Raw genomic sequence first — 20,470 nt, forward strand, 5'->3', positions numbered from 1 at the left:
CCTCCCTCCTCCTCCTCCCCTCCCCTCCCCCCTCTTCCTCCTCTCCCAGCCCCTCCTCTTCCTCCACTCACCCACCCCTCCTCCTCTTCCTCCCCTCGCCCCTCATCTTCCTCTTCTCCCAGCCCTCTTCCTCCACTCGCCCTCCTCTTCCTCTTCTCACCCAGCCCCCCTCTTCCTCACTCATCCTTCCCTCCTCCTCTTCCTCCTCCCCCTCCTCTTCCTCCACTCACCCCTCCTCTTCCTCCCTCCTTGCTCCCTCTTCCTCCCTCACCCAGTCCCTCCTCCCTCCCCACCCCTCCTCCTCTTCCTCCCTCGCCCCTCCTCTTCCTCCTCACTCTGCCCCTCCTCCTCTTCCTCCACTCGCCCCTCCTCTTCCTCCCACTCACCCAGCTCCTCTTCCTCCTCACCCCAGCCCCTCCTCTTCCTCCCTCGCCCTCCCTCTTCCTCCACTCACCCAGTCCCCTCCTCCACTCACCTTTTCCCCTCCTCCTCTTCCCTCCCTCGCCCCTCCTCTTCCCTCCTCCCCAGCCCCTCTCCTCTTCCTCCTCACCCCTCCTCTTCCTCTTCTCCTCCTCCTCCCTCCCCTACCTCCCCTCCTTCCTCCCAGCCCACCCTCCTTCCTCTTCCTCCACTCACCCCGCCCCTCCTCCTTCCACTCACCCAGCCAACCTCCTCCTCTTCCTCCTCCCCTCCTCCTCTTCCTCTTCTCCCCACCCCGCCCCTCTTCCTCTTCCTCCCTCACCCTGCCTCCTCCTTCCTCACTCACCCCCCCTCTTCTCTTCTCTCCTCCTCACCCCCACCTCCTCCTCTCCTCCTCCCCTTCCTCTTCTCACCCAGCCCCTCTTCCTCTTCCTCCTCACCTCCTCCTCTTCCTCCCTCCCCCCCCCTCTTCCTCTTCTCACCCAGCCCCTCTCCTCCTCTTCCTCCTCCCCTCCTCTTCTCACTCACCCCCCTCTTCCTCTTCTTCCCCAGCCCCTCCTCTTCCTCCACTCACCCCGCCCCTCTTCCTCTCCTCCCCCCCAGCCCCCTCCTCCTCCCTCTTCTCCCTCTTCCCTCTTCCTCCCTTCCTCCTCCCCTCCCCTCCTCTTCTCCCACCCCCCTCCTCCTCCTCCCCCCCCTCCTCCTCCTCCACTCACCCGTCCTCGTTGTATTTAGTGTTGTTATATCGAGGTGGTCGTTAGGTTTATACTGTAGTATTTTTTATATCGAGGTGGAAGCAAACACCAGCGGGCAGACGTTCGCCGGACGTAGTTTTCATATGCATGTGACGCCAGCTGCTGTGTGTGTGTGTGTGTGTGTGTGTGTGTGTACCGATTTGTGCATGTGTGTATTCTTAAATTAAAATAAGAAATCGTAAAATGATTGGCCCACTTAAACTACAACACAACGACACATTCTCACACATCTTTAAGTAAAACTCCACCCCCCCCCTTAGCGGATCACCTGAAGAATCGTCACCCCAGAGCTTGGCAGGGTGACCATTCTTCAGGTGGGGTCAGTACCTTCCATGGTGGTTAATCTTCAGGCCTAAGCTAACCTAACCTACCCATTGTAATATGCATCGTGTATTTTGGAATATTGAGTAAAGTATTTTGTTGCATTATTTAGACTGGGGTGATGATCCTTCAGGTGATCCCCCTTAACTACTACTACTTTGCTGTCACACGTAATCGAGTATGACGATCATCCAATGGCATGAGTTATTAAGGACGTTACCTTCGTTGGTGAGTTCTGAGGTGACTAAAGAGGCCGATACGGGACCGGCAGAGTCATTCATTAGATAAACATACAACAACACTCCTGGTTATATTATGAAGGCAAAACTACACTGAGACTCTACCTTAACTGATTTGTCTTATTTAGAGTTTGTGGTAAAAAAAAAATGGACCTTTGACGCAGTGATCCTCAGCAGTGGAGGGAGGGAGGAAGGGATGATGGGAGGGAGGGAGGGTGATGACAGACTATATAAAGCAGCCGACACTGAAGCCGACCGGTTAGTTTAGAGGGAGGAGCGGCACGGACAACAACACAGTCTCCCAGGTGTGTCACGGACCATCCACGGACCTACCTCTCACCTCACCACGGACCCTAAAAACCCCGACAACGGACACAGACGGATATCTAAAAAAAAAACTTCCTCTGCCACGTACAGCAGAGATCCGACGAACGCGCCACGAACGGACGGGAACGGACCGTTACGTACGCGACACATGAGCTAAGAAGACAACATGAAGACCGTAAGTACTTGTAAATAATGGGGAGGGGGGTTAACCTCTTGTCAAAACAGCCTAAGAACAACGTACATACTCCTAACCTGTCCAATAATCGTGACGTCACTGTCATGTCACCGTCATATCTCCGTTAAGTCATTAGAACACGTACACTAAAACAAAACACGAACATAAAACAATAAAAAACAAAACACGGACGCAAAACAAAACACGGACGTAAACAAACACAAACACAGAAATACAAAGAAACAAGTGAACATCAGAGAGTACGGTGATATAACCCCTTTGAGTACAATGTGTAAATCCCTTGAGTACTATGAGTTAACCTCTTGAGTACGATAATTAAATCCCAAATCCCCTTGAATACGATGACCTGATGAATTAAGGGATTACGTCATCGTACTCAAGGGATTAAATCATCGTACTCAAGGGATTAAGTCGGATTAAGAGAATAAACATAACATGATAGTAATATATTGTAACGGAGGGACGTCAAGTGTCAGCAACCTGGTGTGAGGAGCTGGTCGACCCCTCATGTGTGTAACTGTACGTCTTGTGTACGTCTAGGAGTGTTATTATTACTTACACGGCTTTGACGGTCATGGCCTCAACTATAACGTTTCTCACAAAATGATTCACTACATCAGTATTTATCGTTGTTATTTATTTATTTGTTACTGTATTATTATCAACAAAACAATTGACGGGTCAGTGGGTTTGTAGGAGGGTGGGCTGTATGAGGTGGGTTGAGTGGGCTGGGGTGGGTTGGTGGGGCACGTCAGAATGTTTTAAACTCTCAACCAGGAATCTTGGCCGAAAACCAGACTACAAGGAAAAGAGCTCCTCCCCTATCACCAGGTACCGCTCCCCCTCACTCCCTACACCACCCCGTCCCTCACCCACTTCCGTCCATCTCCCTGCCCCGCCCCGTCCCTCCCCACTGCTGGTAACTTCGACGCTGAGCTGATAGTGTACCATCACCCGAGACCTACCTTACTGGTCTGTACTTCTCAATATTGATGTATAGATCAACACTGACGACGTCCTCCTGTTGACCCGGAGACTGTACCAAGATGCCAGATTCAAGTTAACCTAACCTAACCTAACCTAACTTTACCGAGGCGGTGTAGGTGGGTGGTGGTGAGTGATGTAGGTTGGTGCCTTGAATACACACATTGTAACATGTTCGGTACACAGGGTGAACACCACACTATAACACTCTCTACTTGGTGTGTACCTGACCAACAGCGGGCGAGAAAGAGGTTAAGTTATATAAATACAGTACCAGGGTTTCTATACACACAATAACTACACTATTTTGGCCCACCTCAAGATTAGCCCTCCACCTTATTTTACCTTAGGATCAACCACCTTAATCTAACCAAATCTAAGGCTAACCTAACCTAATCTCCCCCCCCCCCAGGTAGCGTTAGGGTGTTTAATCATCAGTTTGGGACAATTCTCACCTGGCGATACCCAATCAGGTGTGGCAGGTGTGTGACGTACTAATTAAACCTCTTAAATGCGACGCTAAGATCACTATTGTGGGTGTAGTTACTGAAGACACAGACGAACAGACAGTGTGTGTGTGTGTGTGTCGGTATATTTACATGTGTATAGATGATTGTGTGTGTGTAGATGACTGTGTGTACATGTGTGTGGATACAGTAAGTGGGAGTAACAGGTGGTGGGGGGGGGGGTACAGTTACCATCTGTCAGCGGACTACCTTCTGTCACCACACCAGTCTAACTGAACGAGTCATTATCAACAACAGTGACTGTGTGTTAAACCCTTACTGCTGGTTCATCTACCTCCATCATCTCACCCTCCACCACCACCACCCTCCACCACTCTCCATCAGCACCCTCACTCTCCATCAGCACCCTCACTCTCCATCAGCACCACCACTCACCATCAGCACCCTCACTCTCCATCAGCACCACCACTCTCCTCCTCCCCCACCACCATCCTCCTCCACTACTCTCCGTCTCAAAGCGTTTTTTTTCTATAATATATACGACTATTTCCGCAAAATTAAGACAAAAATGAACAATGTTACCCCAGAAACCAGGAGGAGGGGAGGGAGGGGTAGGGGAAATTGTTGACAGCGCCAGTACGTGACCCGGAGTTAACGTGATGCGGCGCCTCCAGAGCTTGACCCGGAAACTTGGTGGAGGTTAGGCCAAGGTGAAGCTCTTGGCTAATTACTGCCTAACCTAACTGTACCGTAACACCGCAGTAAGAGAGACAGACAGACAGCTGGTGACGGCAACAGATGGTTCTCGTCACCCACATAACATTCTATCATCATTCTAAAATTTGGTGGTTCAAAGCACATCTTCAGTTAGCTTGTGAGTGAGTGAGTGAGTTATTGAGTGTGAAGTTTATGGTCTGTGTAAAGATAGTAACTCTCTCTTTCACACACACACACACACACACACACCTTTTACAATCTAGGTGAAGCCAGCACAGTTACTCACCCTCTCACATCTGCTGTATACTCCCCCTCCCCTTCCTAGTCCCCCATCCCTTCCCTCTCCCTAACGCAAAAAAAAAGAAAATCCCCAAAAACATTTCCCTACCATAACCCCCTCCCCCATTTACATGTCTGAGGGTTGGCGACCACGGCCCTCCACTCCAAGTCTTCGGGCTGTCTTAACTAATCCACCCCATACTCTGCTTTCCACTCCGACCAACCCCAAAAAAAAAAATTCCACCAGGTCAATAAATTCTCCAAATAAGCATCTGCCATGTTTTCTCTGGTAACTTTAGATCAAGTTCCAAATTTAAGAAGCCCTTCTAAAAAGTAACTTGAATAAAAAGAATAAAATACAGTGTTACGGGTAAATAAATTTAAAACGTTTCCGGTATTATGTTTAATTGTCCCGTTTTCTTTGATAAATACTAACGCAACACCACCCATGTATCAAGGTTCTATATCTATCTTATGAGTTATAAACATTGTTATTCACCGGAAATATATCTACAAATTAAATATATTTTGGCGTAACATAACTGAATGATGCAATGTACTGAAATAGTTGTTATAGCGCACTAACAACATCACAAGGCCAGCGATTACTCTTCTAAAATATGTATCCTACTAATATACCTTACACCTACGAGAGACTATTGATTTATACTATACTTTACCAAATATTACAATAAATGTACGATTATATAATAGAGATTTATCGATGTAGGTCCACGTATTCAAAGGTTCATAACGATTCCTCCTTAGTGAAGAGGTAAACAAAAATATAACTGCTTGACTAAATAACAAATTATCAACATTAAACTGAGACTTTACCTTAACTAAATACGTTCATTTAAAACCAAGGTTATGTTTGGTTAGGTTAGTATTAGGGTGTTCAATCATCTGATAGGATAAGCTGGGGTGCCTAATCTTCATGTGATGTCTGACTGCCCCCTCCACCTTCACTACCGTGGGAAACTGTTACCGTCATCCAGGAGGAAGAAGCGGTCACAGTGTCTACTCGTTATGCCTCGGGCTCTCAACTGTCTAAACCAGTTTTAACTGTTCTTATCTGGCAAGTGACACTCAGGTAACCCCACACACACTGGGGGAGTTGGTACTGTCTGAGCATCACCTGAAGATTAGACCCCCCCTTAATGCTAATATAACCTAATTTAAACTAAACCTACCTTAGTACACCTTATTCTAACCGAACCTAACATACCAGAGCCTAAACTAACCTAACCTGACGTATAATAACCTAATGTAACACCCCCAGGTAGTGTTAGGGTGATCAATAACAGGTGAAATAAACTGAGGTCACCTGCTGGCTGCTGTCACCCTAACGCTCACCATAATGACCGATTCTCAATGGCTTCTACATAATTATTTATCTAGTGCATAAATAAGAACTTACGCTAAAGCTGCTGTAGAAATTTGTCAACCAAATTGGAGGGAAAAATTTACTGGGACTGTATCATAACTAGATAAGATTAGGTTAGGTTTGGTTTGGTTAGGTTTGGTTAGGTTAGGTTTGGTTAGGTTAGGTTTGGTTAGGTTAGGTTAGGTTTGGTTAGGTTAGGTTAGGTTTGCACTAGGGCATTTAATCAACAGGTGAAATAAGCAAGGGGGTTCCAATTCTTTATGGGAGCCTTTGATTGATACTGAAAATCAGCGCCAATCATTGCATTCACTATGACTCGGATTATCCCACCAGAGGTTTCTAATAAGGGGCTCGTCACGATTTTCTACCAGAGTGAGTTATGTTGTGAATTTACGGTAGTTACACACTCTTCTTGTGCACCACCATCCCACAAGTGCATCCCTCACGTGCACCCATAACTTTCACGTGCGTCACCACCACCTCCCTCTCGTGCACCAAAACTAGCTGACGTTCACAACAACTAAGATAGCCACTTTCTCAAGAGGCATTGAATGGACCATCTATGTTTTCAGTGTTACTAAATCATGGGGTCACTACAACAACCCCTCCCCTACGCGCGCACAACCCCTCCCTACGTGCTCACAACCCCACCCCTACGTGCTCACAACCCCTCCCCTACGTGCTCACAACCCCGTGTGAAAAATATTTTGTGAAATACAGCTCACTCTCACGGGGACTACCAGGCGGAATAAAGAGCAGTTTAATACACCCGATACTGTCACGATCATCCACATTAATTGCTCATTTTTTTCATAAGAAAAACTTCATAAAATCTTTTATTACATCCAATGTCACAGTGCAGTATATATGCCCGTTGCTGGTAATACTATAGAATATTTCCTCGTTGAGGTCACCCACTGAGCGTTGACTTATAATTTCATAATGTGTAAGGTAACCAGACCTAACTTAGGTCAGCTGGGCTACAAATAAAAAATAATTTGGGTCGAAACGCATGAACATGTGAGCCCTATCAAGGAAGTATTTCTCGGTCTACCAGTACTTGTCTGCCGTGAACCAAAGGCCGCTCATTACGCCCTGGTAATTATCGTGTCCACTACTACCTTGTACCACGCTATAGTCTGCTCATTAAATTCTAGCACGCTTCACGTATCACTGTGAACATTTGAAAGTTTAGAAAGTTTCAATATGCAGTTTTAGTTTCAGATGCTCAATCCGGGGGCTGTTCTGGCGTCAACTGCCGTAAGTGGGGATCTATAGAATAAAATTATCTACTTATTATTGCTAAAATATATTTTCTACACTATTTTGGTTGTCATCTTTGTGTATTATATTAAGCGAGATTGCCAAATTCTCATTTAGCTTGTTACGCACCAACCCTTAAAACTTCAATAACCTAGTACCGTGCGTAACGACCTAAACATACCTTACCTCACTTAACTTAATCCAACAAGATCTGAAACACTATAGTATCCTAATAACATCACGACTGGCTGGCTGGACTATCAGGCAGGTCCTGATATTTATTAAATTCCACATGATAATTTACGAAAATAACCAAATTACTACAGATATTAAGTTACATTACGAGTGCGGGAGTTCCATTAAGTCACCACCAAACGTGACGTAAACTTAACCTCACACATATATATTCAACTGCTGTACTGTTAATAATATCCTGACCACATAAGACATTATCCCACCAAAAGTAACAGTGGAAATATTATCAGTTTCAATAGACTTACAAACATATAATTCATATAGCATAGTACTCGGTACATGTGTGCATTCTTCACACTGCAAGAATGTTATTATTCTCAAACCTGATCATGTCTTTCAAACACCGTAATTCACCGTAATTCTCGCCACAACGGTGAATATCTTGTCAATAGCTAGGAAATGGACTCAAAGGTTCAGGACGTTTACAGAGTTACCTCTTCACTTAACAGCTGGCAACTGTCAACACTAACAAAGGTCATCAATAATTATGTAATTTGCATATCTCGTATTAAAGTCAAAATCAAATTGGATATGACAGAACGTACTCTTATAGTTACGTATAGAAGAGTTCGACTTATATACCGAGGTTTTAGACGTGGGACTGTAAATACAAACATCAAGGACTAAATAAACACCTATGTATAAAACCATCAACGCTACACACGGGAGTTAATATTCCGGTCTCGTCTACACACGGGTAATTTGTTAATAACTCCGCTTCACCTACATTAGTACGAGGATGTTACCCAGTGTTGGAATGTATGTGTCACCCGTCAGGTCTATTCATTAATGGTAAGGACTAAGGAAGTCTATGCTAGGAATGTACCACAACTCATCTGGTCACGCCAACACTCACCTGCCCTATAAAACTGCCGTGACTACCGTGTCTGGCTCCGTGGCCGCTGGTAACAAATATTCTTGTTGCAGTATATTGTGGTGCAGCAGCCATAAACCACAGTAATGACGAGAAACTGGTAGCAGCAAGGGGCTGTGGCCACTAGGTAACCTGGTCACCGCCTTGTCTGGCGGACCGTGACAACCTAAACAACAGCTCCGCCCGGCCCCTCTGGCCAGTGCTTCCGTTTTCATTTTAATAAACTTGTTTTCAGGCATAATTTTGAGCTTTCCTCTCATTTGTGATTTGTTTTAATAATAATTTAAGTTTTACTGGTAGGTATTGATAATGAGTTATATGGAGTTAGTTAAATTCTATAACTGCGGTATACAGTAATAAAAGCCGTACCTTTTTATTGTTGCTTTGCTCAAGTTAATTCATACCAGAAAGTTGACACTGAAAATGTCGAATGAATTGAATACAACAAAATATAACTCAACATTGATATTTTCTGGGCATCATCGCTGAGTGTCGTGACATCTCGAGTCACTCTTTTTTCCCTGGACAACTTGTGGATAGTGTGACGTCATTATCTCTCATGTGTACACTTTCCACCAACACTTTTATCCTCTATATGTGTCGCTTTCACATTTCTTCTGTTCTCCTCCAAGCTAGCGCTACCGGTGATGAAAAAAGAGATAAATAATATCCAACAACACTTACAACAACCACAGCTAATACGATACAGTAGCAGACGCCACAACACTAAGAGGCGTGTCATGGACTTCCCCAGGAGAAACACTTAATGCTTTCTTCTGCAACATAACATGACATTAGCCTTTGTTACCTCGTCTTAATTATCGCCAGGAAGAGCGAAAAGGAGTTCCCTCCGCCCCTGTGCGTGTGTTTAGAAAGAGATCACTAGATATTTATTCAGTAACGTCGTCGTACAAGTTGTTGAGTCGGCATATTCTAGATATACACTAAAATAAACGGTGCAGGTATCCATAAAGAGTGCAGGTATACAAATAACGGTAAACGGTAATAGCTTCTTTTTTTTTTTTTTATTGGGCACTCCCCTACATCGTTGTGTAAGGTGAAGCGCAGAAGCGTTTACAGCGCCCAACAGGGAAGCATGCTAAGTTCATGCTTGCCTTTATGTCTCATGAGTTAAGGGCGTAGAAGCCTGAAGAGTCAGTGGTTCATGTCATCAAGTTATTGGAAACTCCAACAACTTGTCCCTGAATACGAATGCGCTGAGGACAGGATTCCTCAGGGCTTCTCCCTCAAGGTCAGGTTCTCGCAGGAAGACCACACTGACCTAGAAAATTACTTGGTTTAGCCATTACCTCTCGCGCGGATGTGGTCACTACAGTTTAGTTTACACTCCACATTATTACATGATTTCACTATATTCGGGTGTCGTGAATGTATACGACTGTTAGCGTCTACAGGGTGTAGTAAGTGTTGCTGACTCGTTTAAGTGTAAGTTTAGGTTAAGTGTAGGAAGGAACTTCCTACACTTAACACTTAAGTTTGAGGAGACTCCTTTCGGCTTTCCCGCCTTCCCAGATTGTTTCCCGCACTCTTCCTTAATATATAGTTGCCAACAATTATTTACTAACCATTCATACAAAAAATCCAATATACGTTACACGATATTTAAAAAAATATATATGAAATAATTGAAATATAAACGTATTTGTTGAGTGTTCTGGAGACTTATCAAAGGACTGTATTAATGAAAGATATTATGTGTAGAGGTAGAATTCGGTAAATGAAACATGGAGACTTTCTCTGGCGTGGGGGCCGTGTTCTCCTGCCCCTCTAACCTGGAGTCCGGAATGTGGCCGTGGGACACACCCTCTCCTCCCTCTGCTTTATATTACGTAAATATTATTATCATCTCTTTGTGTCTCTTTTTCCCTCTTTGACTTTCTCCTTCTATCTGTTATATTTTTCTAGGTGAACGTGGTTTTCACTCACCATCTTCACTCCGGTAAATATAAATGGATATTAATTCAGTAAAATAAGCAAACAAGTTAACATTGTTTCAGTTTGCACAAAGGCAGTTTAGGTGAACAAACAATAAGGAGATTAAACCAATAATAACCCATGACTACCGTTAACGGTTTATTTCCATTGGATGTCCTCTCCATTATTTTTTCTACATTATTCCATCATTCTTTACCTGTTAAATAAGCAAGAGGATATTGAACAGGTTATAAACTTGTAGCAGCAAAAACCTTCCCAGTGTTCAAGGTGAACATGTACCGGCACCGCCCCGCCTTTCTATTGGCTGCCCACCTTGCCATGACGTAAATATTGGATGACGTCACGGAAATCGCACTCTTGTTGGCCGCTAACACATCCATGTAAACACTGAGTGACGTCCAGGGAAACTGGTGTTCTACGGTCTCATTAGCTGCTAATCACTGCCATGAGGTTGTAAATTTTGAGTGACGTCACGAAAACTTGCATCTATCAACCCTCATTATTGGCCGCTCAGACCACCATCGATAATTTGCCGTAAGCTTTGAGGGCAACGACCTTGTTTTGTGAACAGTTGATGATCCGGATGAGTACCTGCAGTCCTTCGGGAGAGCAGTTGAATACACAGACTGCCTTCGATGAAATCTGATTGTCTGTTGGTATACGGGAGTAGTGGCAGATATGGTAACAAGTATACGGGGGTTGAGGGGTGGATCATGGAGGGGAAAGCCAACCAACCATTACAAAGTGACCCAGATCTTTCCTTCACCCAACTTACGTACCCTTCTCACTCCCCTCTAACTTTCTCCTCGTCTCCCTAGTTTAAATCACACCGAGTTCTCCTTCCATCTCTCGCTCACACTTACTCCGCCTCACCTAATTATGTAAATGACACCTTACAAGAGGTAAATACAGTATGTAGATAAATAAATAGAGTTATCTAGTTAAAGACGAAGGCAGTGGGGGGGAGGGGGGAATACAGAGAAAAAAAGAAATGTAGAAAACAATCCGATATATCATTATAACCTGGATTTAACATTAAGGAATATCCTCAATGTAACGCGGATTTAATATTCAGAGGTATTCTTAATTGTATTGGATATTCAGAAACGTCCTCAATATAACCTGGATTTTACTCAGGGAAGTACAACCGGGCAATAATGTGATTTCACTGACTAAAAAATTAAAAAGCTATAATACAGATTTTCTCCACTAATGCCGTCTCCTAACAGGTGTAAACGGAGCAGCTTCGTATGTAGTTATGGTCGAATATATTCCCACATCATCATCTGTTACGAATAATATAGATTAGTGGAGTGATTGATCAGGTGATTGACTAATGAAGTGATTGATCAGGTGATTGACTAATGACGTGATTGATGAAGTGATTGATCTGTGGGGTGATTGATTAGTGAGGTTATTGATCAGTGTAATGTAGTGTAGTATAGTATGGTGGGTGTAGCGTAGTGTGTGGTGGTGAGGGGGGTCCACATCACGACCGCAGAAAGTATCGTAGCCAAACAGGGGAAGGAAGTGAGGGAATAATTTGGTTATGGCCTAAAGGTAGAACTTTCTTCCTACGCCAGATGATGAATGCTCCCCCCCCCCCAGACTTACTCCCTCACCATACCTTATTCGTCTGGGTTACTCTCCCTCCTCACCCACACTCCCTGAGAGAGAGAGAGTTGGTGTGGTGCGACTACCAGGAGGAATGACCTCAGTTTATATTTTCCTTCAGGACATTAATGATTATATAATTGCCGAGGTGATTGTCTACACTTATTTGTCCAACAGGGTAGATGTATCCACTACCTCGTTGGCTTTCATTCTTCACTTGGTTTGATTTATAGATTCACCTGCAGTGTTTACAAATAATGAATCAGCAGTAAATGAGTCAGTGATGTTGGAACTTGCAGCTGTATAGATAGTTAGTCAATGGCGTCGACAGAAGCACTCAACTGTAAGAGACAACTTTGCCTATCGTAATATAACATAGACCTACCTACAGTAATGTGACCTGACATAACACTACATAACCTCACCTTATTTACCTAATGGACACCCAAGCTAGAGGTGGCCAATGGCCATGCCGAAGGAAGGTGGCCTGTATAGGATCCTTCCATTGATCTTCTTTTTTCTAGGGTTGTTTTGAAGCCCACTGTTGCTCTCGAGGCCACGGCGGCTTGAGCCGATACTGTTCCATAAATGTGCTGTACTGTACCACCATCTGTGTGAAGAAGCATTTCCTTATGTTCGTCCTGCATGATATCTTGGCGAACTTAACCTAACAACATGGTAAAACGTGACATAGTATAATATTGTCTTAAGTAACGTAACGTAATCCAACTTAACTCAACTTTAAGCCGTTTATTTAGCCAGAAATTTTACAAGTAGAAATTGCACAATGATACAACTTTAGAAAACTTCAGGACATTTATTTTTTTGAATGAGAGTTGTGAACTCTTGGAACAACTTGCCAGAGAGAGTTGTGACGGCACCGAGTGTGAGCTGTTTCAAGACCAGACTTGACCAACACTGGAGCAGGTACAGATTCATTCAGGAGCCAGTGCATGCCCAGTACTTGCCAACAGTGCGTAACAATGTGACAGACCGCCCGAGAGGCTAGCTGATCATCAGAGGCAAAGATAAAATAAAATAAGAATATATTAGAAGAATAGTTAATAATTTCATAAAGGATATTAGAAATTAGAGAAGCGTGTACTGGTTGAGATTCTGCCCGTTGGTAAACTGTTTTATGACGGGCTTTTACCCGGGGAGTGAACCATGGTAGTACAGCTCATGGTCAAAATATTTTGACCATGGTACAGCCCCCGTACCTAGAGCAAGGTTGTCGTCTTAAGGTTACGGTGGGGTGGATATGGTGGCAAGGGGGCATTGGAGTGGTGGTGTCTGTGGTGAAGAATGAGGCCTATGGAGGTGCGTCAGTTATGTAGGTCGCTGGAGAAAGCTTTTAGCCCGGCGGGCATCCTCCCCCAACCTAGCTAATATCCTTGTGCCCTACCTCTCTACCGTCCTCAGGCACCCCTCCTCACTCTCTCTTCCTCCCTCACCCCTCCTCACTCTCTCTCCCTCCCTCGCTCCTTCCTCCCTCACCCCTCCTCACTCTCCCTCCCTCGCTCCTTCCTCCCTCACCCCTCCTCACTCTCTCTCCCTCCCTCGCTCCTTCCTCCCTCACCCCTCCTCACTCTCCCTCCCTCGCTCCTTCCTCTCCCACTTAATTTGTATACTAAATGACAATGTTCCTGTTAGACTCACAACACATATTCAGGCCTGTAGATCATTACGAGGTAATAAACACATCTCGGGCAAAGGGTTGCCTTAATTTAGGCTTATAAGCATCTCAGAAGGCACTGCTCAATCGAGTGTTCATAACTGGAACCGGCGAATTCCCGCCTCACTAGAGGTCACATCTTAAGGTTGAAGAAGCCACAAGTTCAGAAAACGGCCAGGGCAAACTGAGGGTGAGCTCATTCAAGACCAGACGACCAAAACTGACGCAGGTACAAATACAATCCCAGTACTTGCCAACAGTGTGTAACAGAGACGTGACCGACTGCCCAAGCGGTTTACATGCTAATCAGTAGCTAAGAGGATAAAGGTAATGGCGAAGTCTATCCAGAAAAAATACAATGATTCCCATTCGGTGAGAATTACAGTATCATATAGGGCCTAGGCGGTATCTGAACCCAAATATTATACAAACATATACTATCTACTAAATCTAATCACATACACAGAACTAAGTCACAGACAAAATATTCACGGGTTTAATGAATCACTCAATGAAGGATTGTGATCATACAGCGAAGTTCAGATCTTGTTTGTACAGAATAATTGTATGGCTCCCGAAAAAAAAATATTGTGTTTTTCTTGGGATAAACGTAACAATAAACGTCATAACAAAGTAAAAAAGAACTGACCAGTAATTTGATAGGTGGTGAAATGATAATAAAAAAAAATATTAAGGAAGATGTCTACTCCGTTATCATATACTGTACAGAAGTGCTCATTCTCAAATTCCATCAGCCATGCTATTTGATTCATGATTTATCAATTCTCTGGTAATGGTTGTCTATACGAACATTAGTAGCTAGTATTGAAGTAGTTCCTGTTATACCTATATAATTACGTACAATTTGTAGCTATGGTGTACAAAGTTTTTTCTTGTTATTGTCATATGGACAGCTAATCCAAAAAGTATCGAGACCCCAGACGCTCGAAAGAATATGAAACAACGAATGAAGACCAACCCAATGGATACATTTACGCGTGAGGCCATCGCTCATTTTCTCTTCCACCGGAACCTGGACGTCTCGATACTTTTTGGATTGGCTGTACATGTTAAAACAATATTGCACAAAGTGATTTTCTGTTATTTCCATAATGTATAAGTCGCAATCCTAGTGCATTGTACAGTCATTTTTATTGTGAACTGTAGAAGTTGCAGCCCATGAAAAGTCATGTCCTAACACTCATAAAATAATATTATTGTTCTCTTGTGTGTACAGGTTGCTGCCCTAGTACTGGCGGCGGTGGTGATGGTAGGGACGGTGACGGCAGACTACCCGTCGCCCTCCCATGGACATACTGTCACCCAGAAAGCCTACAAACCCGCCATCGAGTATGCTGGGCCCATCGTCTACTCCGACGAGAAGCCGCCCATCATACACTTCCCACGACCCCCACGACCCACGGTGTGTTCTCTCCCTGGTGCAGTACTACCTCAGATAGTTAGATAAATACCTGACAGCTTTGTCGGTCAATCTTGGTCAAGTTGTCTTACTGCTTACAGTTGTTGTTTACCTGCACTGTCTCGGCACACAGGAAAACAGTATATTCCCACGGCCTACGTTGCCCAGTCTGTCTATATTCATGCTTATCCATTTGTAAACCTGTATGACATTGATAACTTGATATATACCGTTACTTAGACAGACAGACACTGTACATATTCATTAAATTGTCATACAAGTTCACATTAATTCCGAGTGTACTCAGACAGTGCAAGTATATAATGTGCATAGTGAAGGTGTACAAAACCCTAGTGTGATATTAACTAGCTAAGAGAGAGAGAGAGAGAGAGAGAGTTTTGTGTTGAGTGTAACAGAGTATTCCTGTGTTGTGTAGTGCCAGATGTCCGTGTTGATAATGTTTCTGTTGTTCTGGTGGCAGGTTGGTGGGTATGGCAGTAAGGGCTCTGTCAAGTCTCAGCCCGTGAAGTACGTGCCGCTGCCTCACCACGAGCTGCCCGTACTCATCTACCAGTCAGACAGCTCCCCACCAGTCCACGTAGTCCACACGCCCGCACCCGCTATAAAGGGTCACATTAAGGCCCACCCTAAACCCTCATACAGCCCGCCACCCAAGGCTCCACGTCCAAGCTACGGCCCACCCAAGGCTCCTCCTCCTACCTACGGGCCACCCAAGGCTCCTCCTCCTACCTACGGGCCACCCAAAGCTCCTCCTCCAAGCTACGGCCCACCCAAGGCTCCTCCAAGGGGCCCAAGCCCCACCCAAGGCTCCTCCGCTACGGCCCACCCGCTCCTTCTCCAAGCTCTTCTCACCCCAGGCTCCTCTCGCCCACCCAAGGCTCTTCAAGCCCCACCCAAGGCTCCTCCTACCTACGGCCCACCCAAGGCTCCACGTCCAAGCTACAGCCCACCCAAGGCTCCTCCTCCAAGCTACGGCCCACCCAAGGCTCCTCCTCCAAGCTACGGCCCACCCAAGGCACCGAGACCCCAGTATGGGGCACCAGCCAACACAGAACCCATCTACATCAGCGCCCCTCCAGCCCCCAGCCCTGTCCTGGTTCCCGCCCCCCAGCCCCAGTATGCCCTCCCTAATGCTCCCAAGCCCTCTTATGGCTCTCCACCCACGGCCCCTACGGGCAGCTATGGTCCTCCCAAGGCTCCCAGACCTACTTATGGTCCTTCCCCAAAACCTACGCCAACGTATGGCCCTCCACCTAAGAAAGGTTATGGCCCTCCTCCCAAGGCCCATTCCCCATCCCATGGTCATCCCCCTACTAAGGCACCTGTGTACGCCCCCCCACCACCCACCTATGGCCCACCTAAACCTGCACCCACCAAGGGCACGCCCCCCCCTCACATCATCTACGCTGGCCACCCTCCTATCCACGTGTATCAACAGCCCCCTGTCTACCAGGTCACTAAGGCCTCCAAGGGTCAGTATGCCGCTCCCGCCGTCCCCAAGCCCAGCTACGGCCCCCCTCCCAAGGCCCCTGCCCCTACCTACGGGCCTCCCAAGGCTTCTCCACAGGCTCCCAGGCCAAGTTACAGACCACCTCCTAAAGCTCCTGCCCCGTCTTATGGACCTCCAAAGGCGTCATCCCCATCTTATGGACCTCCTCCAAAGGCACCAGCCCCGTCTTATGGACCTCCAAAGGCACCAGCCCCATCTTATGGACCTCCTCCAAAGGCACCAGCCCCATCTTATGGAGCTCCTCCAAAGGCGCCAGCCCCGTCTTATGGACCTCCAAAGGCGTCATCCCCATCTTATGGACCTCCTCCAAAGGCACCAACCCCATCTTATGGACCTCCTTCAAAGGCACCAGCCCCATCTTATGGACCTCCAAAGGCGCCAGCCCCATCTTATGGACCTCCTCCAAAAGCACCAAGACCAAGCTATGGTCCACCTCCAAAGGCACCAAGGCCAAGCTATGGACCTCCTCCAAAGGCACCAAGGCCAAGCTATGGTCCACCTCCAAAGGCTCCAAGACCAAGCTATGGTCCACCTCCAAAGGCTCCAAGACCAAGCTATGGTCCACCTCCAAAGGCTCCAAGACCAAGCTATGGTCCACCTCCAAAGGCTCCAAGACCAAGCTATGGTCCACCTCCAAAGGCATCCAAACCGACATACGGCCCCCCATCAAAGGCGCCAGCACATTCTTATGGTCCACCTCCTTCTTACGGACCACTTAAGGCCACTAAGCCCGAGCCTACCTACCTACCCGCCCCCAAAGCCTTCCACAAGCCCCCCATCATCATCTACCAGGGAGTGCGGCCGCCCGTGCACGTCTACCAGCAGCCCAGTGGCGATCATGCCGCCCCAGCCCAGCCTTCAAGCGGGTACGGGGCGCCCTCCACATCACACGCCCGTGCGCCCTCCACACCACTCGCTTCCTATGGTGCTCCAAAGGGTGAAGACATCATCAACGGCGGTGGCCACGGTGACTCGTACTCTTCTGGCAGCGCCCCCGTCGCTAACATCTCTCCCGTCAATGTTGCAACAACGACCCATGTCAAGGCAGCACCCAACGCTGTTGCAGAGCCACCGCCACTGTTGCCGTCAACTGGAGGGTCGAGCTATGCTGCCCTCAAGAAGAAAGATGTGGATGAAGAGGAGTTAACTGTGGTGGCTGATTGGGAGCCCAAAGTCGGGTACTCAGCCTTCACAGACGCCAAACTCTCCGTCGACGCAAACAACCAAAATACGGCCGAGGAACGTATCGAGACCAACGTGGATGTGAGCGAGGCCAAGGTCTCTGCCACGGTGTCTGTAAGCTCATCTTCGTGAGCGTGTGCGCTACCAACCTCCTCTACACCACACAGTGACGTGCTCAGTGCATACACACACCTGCACAACAACTGCTAGGGTCGTATGTTTACATAACTGCAACTGTACATCAAGAGTGTTCCTGCAGTCTCGAGTTTAATTGTTCACTGTCACTCAGCTGAGTTTTTATGCTTAGTACCTGGCACTCACTAACATCAACTGAGCCATCTGTGTATAGTCTGGTGCTCAACACCCACTGAGCAGTGGTGCTGAGCGGTGTAGTAACCAATATATTTGTGTGCTCAGCCAAGGGCATCATCCTTATTTATGAGAGTGTGTTGTGATGAAAGTGTGCCAGTGTTGTGATTACTGTGTCAATTACTTTATTACAAGGTTAAGTATTACTACTGTGCTCAACACATTACGTTCTCTTAAGTGCATTATCTGATTTTTTGTTAAGTGATAACCTATTTGTTAAATGAAACATTTCTTGTTTAAATTGAAACATCTTCCATTTACGTGAAAACAAATTTACACATAAGTGAAATGCTACGTCAGTAAACTATCTCCAAAGATTTAAGTGAAATATTCCATATTAATTGAAATATTTAATGGGTAAAATATCTAAGTGATATATTTTTTTTTGTGTGAAATATTGTTTGTTTGGAGCGACATATTTGGTCTTGCCGTGAAGTGTCCACGAAGATGTATGTACAAAGGCTCGTGTGAGGGCGTGATGTTATTTATTATTATTATCATGATCACCGGTGAGACCATCATGTTGCCACGGCTTTAGGTCCCATCCCTCACACCAGTATTTATTGTTTGACACACCCGCCCACGCCCACCCTGCCCCCATCCTCACTCACGCCCACTTGTTAACGTACCCACCTTGTCATCTTTAGTGTTGCCCATACACCCTGTCTTACGTCCACCCAACTCGTTACTCACGCCCACACCATTCTTAATTTAATCACGCTCATGCACCCACACACCACCACTTCATCCTAAGGTAATTGTCAGTGTACATCTAGCAACTCATAATGGTCACTACATATTCATCATTATTCAAAACAAAAATCAAAATTTAGATTCAGATAATTTATTTAGAAACATCAGTAGAAGTTTATAAACAAAAAAGTCAAATAGTTTCATACAAACTCAGATGTAAATTACAGGTACGATATAATGATTTCAATATGAAGTTGGAGTTGGTTTAGTGCAGCTGACAAATGCAGCCAGGCCAGTACAGTAATCATGTATGTCCTTCCTAGGCCAGTGGTATGTGCAGCAGCTACACCTACCGTCACCCACACATACATTAGCCTGCGTCAGTACACTGCTGAATGGAGACTTCTCCGGTCCGCCATATATATTTTGAGACACTGTATACACAATTCTCAGTAATAAACTGTAAATCATTATTACACATACACATCACCCACCTATATCCTTGTACTGTATTTCGCAGGCCTAACCTCGCCCACAGTTGACCATGGAAGGTCGTTGTCATGAATTTTATGAGAGAAGCATCAAAGGAGCAGAGTTAGGAGATAACACGAGTGAGGGTGAGGGAAAGATGGAGGGAGGAGCGAGGTGGAACCATATAGTTACTCACCACAATATCTACAGCTGTGGTAGCAAGGACCTTACCTGCCTACCCTGCCCACTGTACCACCGCGCCCCCACCACGACTCCTCAACACACACATACCCCCTCAATCTTATGTGAAATAAAACTGTTTTTATTACAATAATTGTGCCCAGTTACCTTGGGTATTCGTTTGTTATATTTATGAAAATATTACTGAGTAATAAAAAGTGTTAAAGTAATCTTGTTTCAATTGTTCCTTGATATGTCACAGTAAAGGAAAAGTTGTGTTTCCAACAATATGCTTCACTGGTATAAATAAATAAAGGTGTACATTCAATAAAGGCGAGGGTACATGTGGGTAACACATTTCCTGAGAATAGGAAAGGTAGTGCACCACACACAGTAGGTTTCCTCCTGTACTAAACACTGGACAATAAATGTCATAACACAGCAACAAAGTACAGACCCACCGGCTAGTAAGCTTACAAGTGGTGAAATGATAAATTAAAGTTAAAAATATAAGCCTACAAGATATCACTGATCTTTACCCTCTGCCACTGATCGGTTCGTTAATATTGTTGTTATCCACTTTGTGTCTGTATCTTTCTGGCTAAATAAACTGTTTCAATATCAATAATCACAGTACCTGGCATCCTCCCACTGTACCTGGTATCCTGTTACAGTACCTGGCATCCTCCCACTGTACCTGGTATCCTATTACAGTACCTGGCATCCTTCCACTGTACCTGGTATCCTGTTACAGTACCTGGCATCCTTCCACTGTACCTGGTATCCTGTTACAGTACCTGGCATCCTCCCACTGTACCTGGCATCCTTCCACTGTACCTGGTATCCTGTTACAGTACCTGGCATCCTTCCACTGTACCTGGTATCCTGTTACAGT

The 20,470-nt window shown here is 45.6% G+C and overlaps 1 protein-coding gene across 3 annotated transcripts; it reads left to right on the top strand.

Annotated features, from left to right (window-relative positions):
- The first annotated feature begins 2,007 nt into the window (after positions 1-2,007).
- Positions 2,008-19,805, top strand: LOC121876776 (extensin-like). Of its 3 annotated transcripts, XM_042382163.1 has the most exons (5): positions 2,008-2,237; positions 14,967-15,152; positions 15,631-15,945; positions 16,126-17,253; positions 17,320-19,805. In XM_042382163.1, exons 1-5 carry the CDS (start codon positions 2,229-2,231, stop codon positions 17,992-17,994), a joined length of 2,313 nt encoding a protein of 770 aa, XP_042238097.1. In that variant the 5' UTR covers positions 2,008-2,228; the 3' UTR covers positions 17,995-19,805. The 3 variants fall into 3 exon arrangements, with proteins under 3 accessions (XP_042238097.1, XP_042238095.1, XP_042238096.1); XM_042382161.1 differs by having other exon boundaries at positions 16,126-19,805; XM_042382162.1 differs by having other exon boundaries at positions 15,631-15,855; positions 16,069-19,805.
- Positions 19,806-20,470: the final 665 nt, after the last annotated feature.

Source organism: Homarus americanus, unplaced genomic scaffold (genome assembly GCF_018991925.1).
Source record: "Homarus americanus isolate GMGI-L3 unplaced genomic scaffold, GMGI_Hamer_2.0 scaffold50281, whole genome shotgun sequence".
Taxonomy (NCBI): domain Eukaryota; kingdom Metazoa; phylum Arthropoda; class Malacostraca; order Decapoda; family Nephropidae; genus Homarus; species Homarus americanus.

What these genes read in the sequence shown, in the direction of transcription:
- LOC121876776 (XM_042382161.1), top strand. An exon ending in CACGACCCCCACGACCCACG is followed by an intron (nt 15,153 to 15,630) that starts GTGTGTTCTCTC and finishes TTCTGGTGGCAG; the next exon opens with GTTGGTGGGTATGGCAGTAA. An exon ending in CAAGCTACGGCCCACCCAAG is followed by an intron (nt 15,946 to 16,125) that starts GCTCCTCCAAGG and finishes AGCCCACCCAAG; the next exon opens with GCTCCTCCTCCAAGCTACGG.